The 14,985-nt window shown below is 35.0% G+C and overlaps 1 protein-coding gene across 6 annotated transcripts in view; it reads left to right on the forward strand.

Moving 5' to 3' along the window:
- mast4 (microtubule associated serine/threonine kinase family member 4) overlaps positions 1-14,985 on the forward strand; it is a 205,034-nt gene that overhangs the window by 158,404 nt on the left and 31,645 nt on the right. For 4 of the 6 annotated variants that reach the window (XM_056458430.1, XM_056458433.1, XM_056458432.1 and 1 more), the window contains exons 6-12: positions 1,377-1,446; positions 3,129-3,207; positions 7,377-7,531; positions 9,678-9,753; positions 9,840-10,049; positions 10,226-10,327; positions 14,397-14,529. In XM_056458430.1, coding sequence (XP_056314405.1) covers positions 1,377-1,446; positions 3,129-3,207; positions 7,377-7,531; positions 9,678-9,753; positions 9,840-10,049; positions 10,226-10,327; positions 14,397-14,529 — 825 coding nt within the window. Of the gene's footprint in view, positions 1-1,376; positions 1,447-2,066; positions 2,088-3,128; positions 3,208-7,376; positions 7,532-9,677; positions 9,754-9,839; positions 10,050-10,225; positions 10,328-14,396; positions 14,530-14,985 lie in introns of all 6 variants that reach the window. The other 2 variants (XM_056458429.1, XM_056458434.1) reach the window with 1 other exon arrangement.

Here is a 14,985-nt window from a genome sequence, read left to right on the forward strand (position 1 = left end):
AAAAATACACAACTTAAGACACTTAAATGCTTGTATTTGTTTTATTTGCACCAGCTCTGCGATGCTCGTCCACAACTTCATGCATTGGGTTAAATTAGGCTGTCCAGTCTCTGTGTTCAGTCTGTTACAATCATTGTTGAAACCCAGACAGACAGTCAGGCAGCGTAATACAGAGAATGGAGCAAAGCGCATCAAATGATCTGTAATTAAAAGGAGAAAAAAGAAAAATAGAATAAATATATATACTTTTATATTAGACACACATCTGATGCTTGTATTTGCAGCAGCTCCACACCCACAACTTCACGCATTGGGTTAAATTAGGCTTTACAGTCTCCTTTACTTCCACTGTATCTGTTCTGTTGAGAGAACGGAACCAACTCTGTGACGTCAGACACAGCAACATTCCAAGAAGGCGGCGCTCTAGGTCTAAAATCTATAGTAAAACATGCTGTTTTCTGCTAAATGGTTACACTAATCGAGTTTGTTTAATATATTTTCATTAAAGTGAAATCCAATGTACAAAATAATGTAAACTTGACTGAGTGCTTCATTTCCTCTTTAATAGTAGCAGGTATAAACAGCACGCACAGGCTCTCGCTCTCTTCGTCTGTCAGCCTGTCACAGCTGATTCAGTGAAGGGACTAGAAAGTCTGACAAGTAAAAACGGACAAAAATTTTGACACTTCACGGTGGACCTTCACCTCCGCATCATGCATTAAAATCCTTTAACGCACGGCAAGTGAAATCAAGCCGAAAAAATGTTTCTGAAGACAATCACCTACTGCACTTTTAAATAATCTACACTTTTTGTTCTTATAACTATTATAATTTATAGAGCTATTGCCTTTTTTTATTATTTTTTATGTCATATATTTCTCAATTGCTGTATATTGTATTAATTTTATGTAAATATATTACATATTTTATACGTATCGGTGTCAGCAGCAGATTTACCTGTCAGTGAGTGCACATGGCTTCTGAAAAGCATATAGTGGTTTTACATTTTTTATTTCAACCTTCTTTTTTAAAAACTTTAACTACTTTAAAAGAAGTATTGTAAACCGTGTCATAATAAAAAAAATATATTGTTAAAAATTAAAAACATTTAGTTTGTCGGATGTAGTTAACCATTTATGTGCTGTGGGTAAAAGAAGTGTTTCAATCTGGCTACCACTGCTAGTATATTTCAAACCAGTGGGTAGCACTGTGTTTTACATCCTTTTTGTTAAGAATGATGATACTGTTGACTTGCAAATGATAGATGTTAGTAAGATTGTTAGCATATAATCGTTTAATGCTCAGCATATTGTTGGCACATTAAATAAACAAATCATTAAAATAAAGAAGATTAAAATAAAATATTTCTTTTTCAGGCACCAGTCCACAAGACAGCCCTAGAAACTTCTCCCCTAGTGCTTCAGCACATTTCTCCTTCACACGCAGGTAATGACGCTAACACAAACATTAATGAAATCTATACATATAGTCCATATCTGAAGAGATGTTACTAAGCAACTATTTTTAGATAGTTCATAGATTATCATTGAGTTTTGAGTTTGGCTCTTTTTATTTGGTAAACACCCACAATTCCCTGCAATGCTATTGTGAGATGAATATCAGGCAATGAAAATGTAATGAGATGAACAGACTTTACAAACTTGCATGAAAACTGCTTAATCTGAGAAAAAAAGCAGCTGTATTATTAGAATTGTGGTCCAGATCTGTCAGGAAGATCAGCATATCTGTTCAATGATAAAGTAAACAATATTCTTTGATGCGAGAAGTGTGTGCCTGATGAAAGCTTTGGTTTCTGCTTTTGAAAACCTCACGAGCTGACAGGCTTTCTACAGTTTTAGATGAGAGGAAATTTAAAACCATGGTTCGAAAGTTCAGATTTTAGCCTGTCACATCAAACTGTGTTCGAGCAGACAGGGCTAAATTAGAAAAAAAAAATAGGTCTTTTATTTTAAAATTATTTTTGCCTTTTGTTTTTATTTATTTGTTTGTTTATTTATTTATACATATGTATTGACATTTTTTTCTTATCATTTATGATCACCAAGTCATGGACTAAGAGCAGACAGGTAACTGAAAGTTTATTGAGAGAATCTCATGATACCTTACAGAAGTGTGTTCAGATCCTTTTCACTCATTTAAAAAATATTTTGTTCCATAATCTTGTTTGTGCAACTTTAGATAGGAATTTTTTTCTTATTGTTATATATTTATTTATTTTATTATTATTAAATAAAGAAAAGAAACTGTCATAAAGTATTAAAATATTTATAGTCATGATAATCCAATAATAATTTTTTCACTACTTTAAAAAACTATTTGTTTGATAATCTAGTCTTTACTGCTATTGGTAGGACCTTATTTTTATTGATTTATTTTATTAATATTTTAACTAAAGAAAGGAAAAACATAAGTAACTATCATAAAGAATAAAAAACTACTTTTTAAAAAATAGTAATGGTAATTAAATAAGTTTCACTTTATTAAACACACACACACACACACACTAGAACAATTGATAATCTGAGTAATCACATAAACTGAAAAAAAAGCCACAATGAAAAAGACTTGTTTTGTCCATATGTTTTGTATGAACATAATTTATAAGAGGTTCATTCTTATGATTTTGTTGTGAGATAGGACCTGGACTTGTGATTCATGAGATTCACTCTGTTATACATATTCCCCAGAAATCAACCATAGTGCATTGCAACCTCAATTGACATCATACTGACATCAAGTGTCTGTACAACCATTTTTGGGCATTTTCTGTATGTATTCGGCACATGCAACTCTCCTCCCAGTGTTTGTGGCATTTGTCTTCCTGTGATTATCATCAGATCATTCAGTCAGCCAGGAGAAATTGCTCACAGCGCACTGCTCCAAAAGATAGCAGCCTCAGCTCATGGGTTACACTGCCACTGTCTTTCATCTGCTCTACTTTGAAAATAAATGACTCACTCAGCATTTTCCTTTTATCTAATGTACCACTTGCCTCTCTTGTCTTGGAGCCAATGGAATGCAATCTAGTATATGCAGTTTGCAGATGATTCTATACAGTGGCAGTAATATTTAAAGGTATATGGACTAAGGGTTTTCTGTGTTTATAGAACTGATGGGCGACGCTGGTCCTTGGCTTCTCTTCCCTCCTCTGGCTATGGAACAAACACACCCAGCTCTACAGTCTCCGTAAGTGCTGCATGTTTGTTTGTTTTTTTTTCTGACAGTATTATTTAAGTGTGCATACACATTTCCACCATAGGAAAAAGCTAGAAAATCAACCTGCGAGCAAAGGCAAACTAATAAAAAAATAAAGAAAGAAAAAGTTGGTATCAAGCAAATTTATCACTCTTAGTATGAATGCACCCTTATAGCCCAGGCATACTTTTTTGTTGCCTATTAGTTAATGGCAAAATGATTGGCTAGTTAACCTAAATAACATCTTCCTCAAGTGGTTTCAAACATTTGAGTTTCTTTTTTCCGATAAGTTAAAAAAGTGTAACCAATGACTTTCATAGTAGGAAAAACAAATACTATGGAAGTCAGTGATTACAGGTGGCTACAATGACATTGCTCAAAATATTCTCTTTTGTATTTATCAAGAAAGAAATTCATAAAGTTTTGAAAATACTAAAGGGTGAGTAACTGATTAAAGAACTTTTATTTTTGGATGAACTTTTGAATGATCTTTTTAATCTTGCAATATAACTAGTAAAAGATATATAGTGGGAAAACTATGACATCACCTTGTAGGCTAATTGGCTGCTAGCATAAAACTGGTTCCCTCACTAAAAGCCCCATAGTATTTTCCGATAAGCTCTTCGAAGATTGCAAATAATAAGCTCTGTGTTCAAACGCAGTTCATTACACTTGCACGTTTTGTTCAACCGGATAATCCTCACACGATAATCTAACTTTTATCATTTTTGGATCCTAAATGCAAAGGCAAGAACTGAAAAGCTAATATTGGGCTATAAACGGACTACACTGACTTCAGGGCATTCGCTTGTTACATTAGAACCACCCTGCTAACGACAACTTTTAAAGCTTATTTTTAGGAGAATCGTCAATGACAGATTTAGTCTCTTGATTAATTATAGTATAATCCAAGCTATATATTATAAACAAATACATATACAGTCCCCCTGTTTATTTTTTCCCCAATTTCTGTTTAACAGAGAGAAGATTGTTTCAACACGTTTCTAAACATAATAGTTTTAATAACTAATTTATTTTATCTTTGCCATGATGACAGTAAATAATGTTTTACTAGATATTTTTCAAGACACTTCTATACAGCTTAAAGTGACATTTAAGGACTTAACTAGGTTAATTAGGTTAACTAGGTAGGTTAGGATAATTAGGCAAGTTATTGTATAATGATGGTTTGTTTTGTAGACTACTGAAAAAATAGCTTAAAGGGGCTAATGATATTGACCTTAAAATAGTTTTAAAATATTTTTTTTTAAAACAGCTTCTATTCTAGCTGAAATAAAACAAATAAGACTTTATCCAGAAGAAAAAAATACTATCAGACATTCTGTGAAAATTTCCTTGCTCTGTTAAATATAATTTGGGAAATATTTTAAAAAATCAAAAAAATCAAAGAAAGCTTAATAATTTTGACTTCAACTGTATGTAAAAAACACATTTGTATATTGACCTATATGCAAATATATTTGTTTTTGCTTTAGATTTGTTGTAAAAGTTTTAAAACACATAAAAATGTGCCTACATATTATTATCATAAGACCTTTAAACAAGATGCACATGTACACAGCATGCACATGTACACAGCGTACACATACAACAACGATTGAGCGTGTTAAAGTAGGTATTGCATTCAGAAAGTTTGGGGAAAGGTTTGTGGAAGTTTTACAACCTAACAGAGTCCTCCACACAATTTCTGTTTGTTGTCAAAACTGACAGTTGGAGGGTTGTGGTTAATTAAGTGTTAACCACGCGCAATACCTCAGAGCGACGTAATCTGAGAATTAAAATAAAAACTAGTTTAACTAACAAGCGCGAGCTAGCAAAAGCATTTGGTTAGTTTTGATTTCATTTGTACTTTAAGGCTCCCAGTCGAGAACAGTATAAAGCAGTGTTTTTCAACCTGTGGTCCATGGCCCCCCAGTGGATGAGACAGTAAAGTAGGGTGGGCTTCATCTGTTTTTTTAATAAAAATAACATTATTAATGTATGTAATCAATTCTTGTCGTAATATTATGTATAATTTAAAAAAGGCATTTGATAAATAAATAATAAATTGTTTCTATTGGATTTATTCAAAGCTAATTGATTTAATCAACTCGATATTTTAAAACATACTGTCAGTAAGTCTAGTGCTCAAATTCTCTTCCAGTTTTGACTGCTTGTCTGATCTAGAAACCTGCACTCACAGAACCTGATGCAACCAGGAAAAGATTTAAGAGTTGAATGCTAGTGCAGCCTTGAATGCTCATGTTTGTGCTGGTTGTGGGTGTTTCAAATTATCCACAGGACTCCCACTCACAAAATGAAGGAATGTATGTATAAAAAATAAATAAAAAAAACAAGAAAACATTATTAAAGTTCTTTCGCTAGGAAAGTGGCAGGTGATGGAATAATTTTGCCCTGTTAAACATTGCATGATTTCTGGTCAGATTCTATCCAAATCTGTCTGTCAAATCACTGGTAGGTTGACAATCAGTCTCATATTCGAGTGAGTGATCAACCTGTCACAAGTAGCTGGTTCTGCAGGAACAAATGTTTGGTTGTGTAAGACATGAGTTAAAAGAAGGTTGGGAACCACTCATGTAATGCATGAGTAAATGAGGTACATCTACTGTACAGGCTTGTGTGGCTTAAAACTGAAGGGCTTTAGACTTAGGAACAGAAATAACGTCACTTTGTACATACAGTTCAAGTGCAGAGGTGAAATAAGAGAATTATTAGCCCCCCTTTGATGTTTAACAGAGCAAGGAAATTTTCACATTATGTCTGATAATATTTTTTCTTCTGGAGAAAGTCTGATTAGTTTTATTTCGGCTAAAATAAAAGCAGTTTTTAATTTTTTAAAAGCCATTTTAAGGTCAATTTTTAGGCCTTTTAAGCAATTTTTTTTCGATTGTCGACAGAACAAACCATCGATATACAATAACTTGCCTAATTACCCTAACCGTCAACCTAACTGCCCTAGTTAAGCCTTTAAATGTCACTTTAAGCTGTTTAGAAGTATCTTGAAAAATATCTAGTCAAATATTATTAACTGTCATCATGGCAAAGATAAAATAAATCAGTTATTAGAAATGAGTTATTAAAACTATTATGTTTAGAAATGTGTTGAAAAAAAATCTGCACTTCGTTAAACAGAAATTGATGAAAAAAATAAACAGGGGTCTAATAATTCTGACTTCAACTGTAGCTGTTTATGATGAGCATCACCAACATTATTTGTTTGTTTTTTTATGTAGCTGTAAGCTTCATTGCTGTATACTGTATGTTTTAAGTGTCCCTGTGCACTATAAGCACACAGCTGAACTGATACTTGGCTGATACTGTTTGCCACAGGCAACAGATGCTGCCATGACTATCCCCCAGTCTGATTTTGGGCAGTGCCAAATTTGTTTGCTGGTAAATATGTCCCTGAATCCATGCCAGGCTGTCGACCCACTCACACCCTCTGGTTGTTGTTGTGTTTAGTGACACAGTTGCTGCAGCTGACCGTCCTTATAGGAAATGGCAAATGGTTTAATGCTGGCACAACAGCCATCCAATGTTATACAAAGCCTTTTTGGTGCTCACACTAAAAGCAAACAAAGTTTTAGAGTTTTGATTGATTGATTGATTGATTGAAAAATATTCTTTATTTATTCAATAAAGTATTCAATTAATCAAAATTCAATTAATGACAGTTAATTTTAGAGAAAAAAAATCCAATAATAATAATTTTAAATTCTTCTTAAAATAAATTCGATTACAAAGCTAAATTCACCCATAAAGAATTGAGGTTTAAGGTCAATTATGATTAACAAGATTTTTGACAAGTGTTGACATTAGATAGAGCTTCTCGGTAAAGTAAAAAAAAAAAACATCAGAAAATAAGTTAATTTTGGATTAAAATGAATTAACTACCATGCATCGGCACTTAAATGCATATTCACTTCGTTTTCTGCACTATGCCATTGTAGGGTAACATCATCTTGAAGAAACAGGAAAACAGTAAACCTCCATTGCTGCATTTTAATTTTTATCCATCATCCGCATTATTATCACATGATGTGTAATTAAACACATCAAAGGTCATTGTTCTCATGTTTTCATTCCATTTCATTTCTTCTTTTCTTTTCTTTTTCAATGTATTTTCGTTTCATTTCCAGTCGTCCTGTTCATCACAGGAGAAGCTCCATCAGCTGCCTTTCCAGCCCACACCAGATGAGCTGCACTTCCTGTCCAAGCATTTCTACACAGAGAGCATTTCTGGAGATGACCACAGACGAGCCACTCCTATGCGGCCACGGTCCCGCAGTCTCAGGTACAGAAAACAGTGTACTTGTTTTTTTTTGGGGGGTTTTTTTTAACTGAGATATGTTGTTTTTTTTTCCTGTGTCTCATTTCGCATACAATCTGCTCTGTAAATATGCACCTCAAAGCACATTTAATGCAAATTCAATTCTAATGTTAATTGAAAAGCTAATGTATATGTTTGTTTATTTTTTACTAGCTTTACCAACTTTCCCAATGAAAAGAAATTAAACATATATATTGGATATTTTTGATATGTGTTGTACAGTATGTCACAAAGTTTGAACTCCTTGGATAATTGAATTACTAGCATATATAGCAGGGGTCACCAACCCAGTTCCTGGAGAGCTACCTTCCTGCAGATTTCAGTTGCAACCCTGACCAAACACACCTGCCTGTAATTAACAAGTGCTGCTTCAGGTGCTGATTAATTGGTCTCGGTGTGTTTAATCAGGGTTGGAGCTGAAAACTGCAGGAAGGTAGCTCTCCAGGAGCACGGTTGGTGATCCCTGATATATACTATTATATGCAACCCACCTCTTTCTCAAAAAGTAATATTATTTTTTTTTTGTAAAGATTTAAAAAGGGTGACAGCTTTGTTATCATGACTTGATGCATGTCATGAGTATGAATGAGATTCTATGAATGCTTATGACAACTGTCCATTCACTTAGTTATATCATTTTAAATGCAGAGATGACATTGTTTGAGATGTCTTTATGATGACAACATGGCATTACCAAAACAACAATAATGGTGTCATAAATCTGCCATAAACATTATTGTCATGAGGCCATTATAATTGTCATTAATATTTTTTGATCATTTTCCAGTGGAACAATTCACTAATTGACTAATTCACTAATCACTTTTAATGTTATTAAAAGTACCAATACTGTGTCAAAGAATTGTATAAGAGCATCATTAATATTTGGCATACAAAATATGTACTATTATAGTTGAGGTATTCATGACAATAACAGCTTTATGAAAAGTTACACTAGCCGGCCACTTTGTCCAACTACTTGTTATTGCAAATTTCTAATCAGCCAATCACATGGCAGCAACTTAATGCATTTTGGCATGTAGCCATGGTCAAGATGACCTGCTGCAGTTTAAACCGAGCATCAGAATGGGGAAGAAAGGTGATTTAAGTGACTTTGAACGTGGCATGGTTATTGGTGCCAGACAGGCTGGTCTGAGTATTTCAGAAACTGCTAATCTCCTAGGATGTTCATGCACAAGCAACTCTAGGATTTACAGAGAATGGTCCGAAAAATAGAAAATATCCAGTGAGTGGTAGTTCTGTGTTCACAAATGCCTTGTTGAGGCCAGAGGTCAGAGTAGAATGGCCAAGCTGATAGAAAGGCAATAGTAACTCAAATAACCACTCGTTACAACCGAGGTATGCAGAAGAGCATCTCTGAATGCACAACATGTCCAACCTTGAGGCGGATGGGCTACAGCAGCAGAAGACCACACCGAGTGCCACTCTTGTCAGAACAGGAAGGCTACAATTTGCACAGGCGTACTAAAATTGGACAATAAAATATTGGAAAAACATTGCCTGGTCTGATGAGTCTCGATTTCTGCTGTGACATTGGGATGAGAAGGTCAGAACTTGGCGTCAACAACATGAAAGCATGGATCCATCCTGCCTTGCATCAATGGCTCAAGCTGATGGTGGTGATGTAATGGTGGATATTTTCTTGGCACACTTTGGGCCCACTACTACCAATTGAGCATTGTATCAACGCCACAGCCTACCTGAGTATTGTTGCTGACCATGTCTGTCCCTTTATGACCACAGTGTACCCATCTTCTGATGGCTACTTCCAGCAGGATATCGCGCCATGCCATAAAACGCAAAAGCAGATACTAGTAAGGTGTACCTAAAAAAGGGGCCAGTGAGTGGATGTTGCCTTTGTAATGTCAAGTTCTCAAACCACAGTAACATTTAAAATAACAACTGAGCAAGTAACACTTAATAGCAGTCGTCATAAACATGTATTCCATCCTGTTCATGTTCATAACGTGTCAAGTGATGGTTATAAAGGTTACATGACAAACTTACGAACACTCCTTCATGTAAATCGTTACAATATTTTAACTTGAAAGTATACTGAAAATGTATATTTATTAAATTTCATTGACAGTCCTGGAAGATCCCCATCATGCTGTGACCATGAGATTATCATGATGAATCATGTATACAAAGAAAGATTTCCCAAGGTGAGTGTTCACCAGTCCTCCTCGGTGTCAAGTGATTGCATATTGAAAGGGGAATTCATTGTGGGTTTGTTTTTTCCACTCTTCAGGCCACAGCTCAGATGGAGGAGCGCATCAAGGAGATCATTCAAAGCAACTCCCCTGAGAACGTTTTGCCTCTGGCTGATGGTGTCCTCAGCTTCGCACACCATCAGATCATTGAACTGGCCAGAGACTGCCTGGAAAAGTCCCGCCTTGGCCTCATTACCTCACGATACTTCTGTGAGCTCACAGATAAACTGGAAAGGCTCTTTCATGAGGTAAATGATACCTCCAGGGACATCGCTTTCTTGATTCTTTTGAGCTGAAACTAGCTTTCTGTATTTAAAACACGTTTCCCCATGTGGATTCTTTTATCTTGAGTCTGTGATCATTGGTTTTATTGATGCATGGGTTTAGATGGCCACTTGTGATGTGTTCTGTCATTGTAATGCAGTCGACTGAGCGATCGGAGAGTGCAGAGGTGACCTTCATTAAGGAGCTAGTGAAGAAGATTCTCATTGTCATCGCCAGGCCTGCGCGACTGCTTGAATGTTTGGTAGGTTGTCTTTTCGCTCCAGTCTGTTGTCAAATTAGTATGACTAAATGCGACCTAATGGACATTTTTGTTCATTTTGTTTTATATATATATATATGATGTATGACGGTTATGTGGTCACTGTTTTCATTTTAATTCGGTTTACATTGTAAAAAAAAAAAAAAAAAAGGGTCTCCTAACCAAGGTTTTATAGTTAACGAAGACTATAAAAGAAGAAGAAAAAAAAAAACTAGAATTGGAAAAAAACCTAGAACTAACTGCAATGTGTACAGACAAAACTAACTAAAATTACAGCAAAAATGTCCTTTGTTTTCATCTTTGTAAATGTATTTAATGCATACTGTAAACCTTTTAGAAGTAAATCTATTTACATCGCGCTGCCAAGTGTTTGACCATACAGCTACTCAGAGTCTGTAATCCCGACGCCATTGGCCACATCATGCCGGTTCTCCTCCAGTCATCCTCGCTGTTGCTCTCATGACAAAAACAACAGCTGGACATGACAGCAGCATGGTGACAACATAAAATACGACCAGAACAGACACTTAAAAGTATTAATTTAGCACATTTGTGCCCAATAATGGGTTAGTGATTGCAATCACAAACAAATCATTTTTTTTAACCGGATCTTCTAAGTGAACTGGTTGAACTAATTCACCAAATCGAATCAAATCATTTGAAACAATTTGTGTCTCCAGGAACGTTAAGCACTTATCCACAAACAACTTACTTTTTACATTGCCGATAGCCCCCTCTGATTTGAAATAAACCAATATATACTGAGTTATTCAGTTATTTGGACAGTACACTGAGATCAGATTCGAGAAGCGGTGAAGCGATAATACTGCAAATACGTGATTCAGCAGATGGTGAACCAAACATAAACAGTACATGACAACCTGCTGTGACTGAACTTAACTTGAACGACTGCAGCACGGTAAACCGAGGGCTTAAATGAGATGATCTGCCGAATTTCATAATAGAAAGTCATAATGGAATTAAAATATGTGAATCATGCTTTAGTTGAGTTGCAAAATGTAATTGTAAGTAATTTGTCAGATCATGGTGATGTTTTAACTGACTGAAATTATGATTACTGACTACATATTTTTGACACGTTGACTGCAAACATGGGAAGATTGTCACAAAAGATCTGATTTGCGTTAAAGATCTGAACTTCCCACAACTACTGTGGATCTAACCTCAGAAGCAGCCTTGCACACATATTTTACTTAATGCTGCTCTCTTGTGGGCTATTGTATTTGAATTTAAGGATGGGTAGATGGTAGTGTTCTTGTGTCAAAAATCTTTTATATATAAATAATATATAAATAAGTATCAAATATTTATTCTGGTGAATTTGAATCTTGCACCTAACAAATATCATTATTTACAAAAAAACAAAAAACAAACAAAAAAACTAAAAGTAATACTGAAACTAATAAAAACTAAACTAAAACTAAGCAATTTCAAAATATACAAATTAGTAAATCTACCTCTAAAAACTAATTAAAACTAACTGAATTTGAAAACAAAAATGAAAACTAATGAAAAAAATCCAAAACTATTATAACCTTGCTCCTAACCAGTGCAAAATACAACAACAGTGCAAAATACAGCTATGCAAAATACAACAACAGTGCAAAATACCGACAGTGCAAAATACAGCTATGCAAAATACAACAACAGTGTAAAATACAGACAGTGCAAAATACAACAACAGTGCAAAATACAGCTATGCAAAATACAACAATAGTGCAAAATACCGACAGTGCAAAATACAGCTATGCAAAATACAACAACAGTGTAAAATACAGACAGTGCAAAATACAACAACAGTGCAAAATACAACAACAGTGCAAAATACAACAACAGTGCAAAATACAACGACAGTGCAAAATACAACGACAGTGCAAAATACAACGACAGTGCAAAATACAACAACAGTGCAAAATACAACAACAGTGCAAAATACAGACAGTGCAAAATACAACAACAGTGCAAAATACAACAACAGTGCAAAATACCGACCGTGCAAAATACCGACAGTGCAAAATACAGCTATGCAAAATACAACAACAGTGTAAAATACAGACAGTGCAAAATACAACAACAGTGCAAAATACAACAACAGTGCAAAATACAGACAGTGCAACATATAGACAGTGCAAAATACAACGACAGTGCAAAATACAACGACAGTGCAAAATACAACAACAGTGCAAAATACAGACAGTGCAAAATACAACAACAGTGTAAAACACAGACAGTGCAAAATACAACAACAGTGTAAAATACAGACAGTGCAAAATACAACAACAGTGCAAAATACAGACAGTGAAAAATACAACGACAGTCCAAAATACAACAACATACTCCCAAAAAACAAGACAATGTACAATTGGCAATATTGACAGTAATATATAGAAGACAATAAATAGCTGTACACGTAATCTGACTGTGGGTGTTTAATTGTTGTAGGCAGTATTGTTTTAAGTATGGATTAGTTAAAGATTACCTCCTGCAGTGCATGCTACATCTTGATGGTATGCAGTGAGGGGTATGGAAAGAGTTTGCATGAGGTGTGTTAAGTGTTCATCAGCCTGATATTCTGTGGGAAGAAACTTTTCTTGAGTCGGCTGGTGTGTGACCAGATACTGCGAAACTGTCTGCCTGAGGGTAGCAGAGAAAAAAATTTATAGCTTGGGTCTCTGCACAGCTGTTTTTTTCCCTGCCGATAAACTTCCGGTGAATGGTTAATGTAACTTTTTATAAAAATGTTATACGAGCTTATTCAGCTACTAAGGATGCTTTGAAGCAAGTCATCACCTTAGAAGTATAAGGTTCTATCTGACATGAAGAAGACACCATGTCAGTGGGTGCCATCTTTCGGATGAGACGTTAAACCGAGGTCCTGACTCTCTGTGGTCATTAAAAATCCATTAAAAATGTCCACCTTATAATAATAAGAACCTTATAATTCCAAGGTGACGAAGTGGTAAACAAATGCCAAATCCCTCCTTCAGAGATGAGACTTTTTATCAATGTTTACATTTTAAACAAGTGGCAAGAGGAGTGGGATTCATTAAAAAATGTATGAACTGTATGAAATACAACCTGAAATCTCAAACAGAATTTTTAGACATTTTAACACTAGATTTGATCAAGTGATTTGTCGGATTGGACATACAAGAATAACCCATGGTTTTTTGCTCAAAGGTGAAGACCCTACTCAATATTTATACTGCACAATTCCTCCCACAGTGAAACACATTTTACTGGATTGTCCTGCTTTTAATGATTCCAGAAGACTTTTTTTATGAAATTAACTCTCTAAAAGGCATTTTTAGCAAAGTGAGACCAGAAAAATGTTTTTAATTTTTATCATGTATTAGCGCTAAAAATCGTATTTAATTTATATATTCGTTTGTTTGTTAATCTTTAATTGTAAATGTATTATTGAAATGTTTTTGCCATGAAAATAGCCTTGGTTGCTGACATGACATTAAAAAAAAAAAAATCATTACATTATTATTCAATTTTATACAGTTCCTTTTACAGCATTGATGTGGTTATGAAATTAAAATATAATCAGTTAAATAGACTTAAGCATTCATTTAACTCCATTGAAATTGCTGGAGTAAGATCTATTTGGATATTTTAAAGACATTGTGTGGAAAATTTAGATTAATGCAGTCCTTCTTGTACATTCTGAGACCCACTTTATATCGTATAGCAATCAGGCAGTGACTATTTTGAAAGAAAACAGAACTTAAACGTGGCAATTTTACAACAACATACAGTTTACAGTAAGCGCTTTAGCTGGGTTGCTGAGAATGAAAAGTTCTTCTGCATGTATTACATTGCAGCTACTGACAGTGAGCAGCCATCTGCATATCAAGCTGCCATTCTTTAAACAAAGTAGCATTTAAGCATTACAGTTCTGAAAATTAATAAAACATGTTTTTTTTTTTATCTGATGCAGTAGGGTTAAATGATACAAGAAACGAAAATCTATGGCACAGTTTAGTCTGAGTCTTGCATTAACAGAGTGCTTGTCCTCTTGTAGGAGTTTGACCCAGAAGAGTTTTATCATCTCCTGGAGGCTGCAGAGGGTCATGCCAAAGAGGGCCAAGGCATCAAGACAGACATCCCACGATACATTATCAGCCAACTTGGCCTGACAAGGGACCCACTTGAGGGTAAGAGGACCTCAATAAAGTTTTTCCATGGTCTTTTCCAATTGTCCCTGGCCTCAGGTGGCACACTCATGGGTTATTCACAAACTGAAAATAAAAATGCCAAGAGCGTGTAAAAAGTCTGTTTTCATTTCATTGGGTGATAATTATTATGCTCCTTTTGGGAGTCTAGCCACATTAGATTGTATCAGCTCATCAGGAAATAAAGTTTTATTTACAGGCTATCGGGCTGAGTGCTTCCAAGAAAGAAGTCTTTGCTGGAATTGACCCAGTTTGCATCAAATATTCATTCATTAATGTTCCTCCGGCTTAGTCCCTTTATTAATCAGAGGTCGCTACAGTAGAATGAACTGCCAACTTATCCAGCATATTATACAGCGGATGCCCCTCCAGCTGCAACCCAGTACTGGGAAACATCCATACACTCATTCATACACACACTTATACACTACAGCCAAT

This window comes from Danio aesculapii, chromosome 5 (genome assembly GCF_903798145.1).
Source record: "Danio aesculapii chromosome 5, fDanAes4.1, whole genome shotgun sequence".
In the NCBI taxonomy this organism is placed as follows: domain Eukaryota; kingdom Metazoa; phylum Chordata; class Actinopteri; order Cypriniformes; family Danionidae; genus Danio; species Danio aesculapii.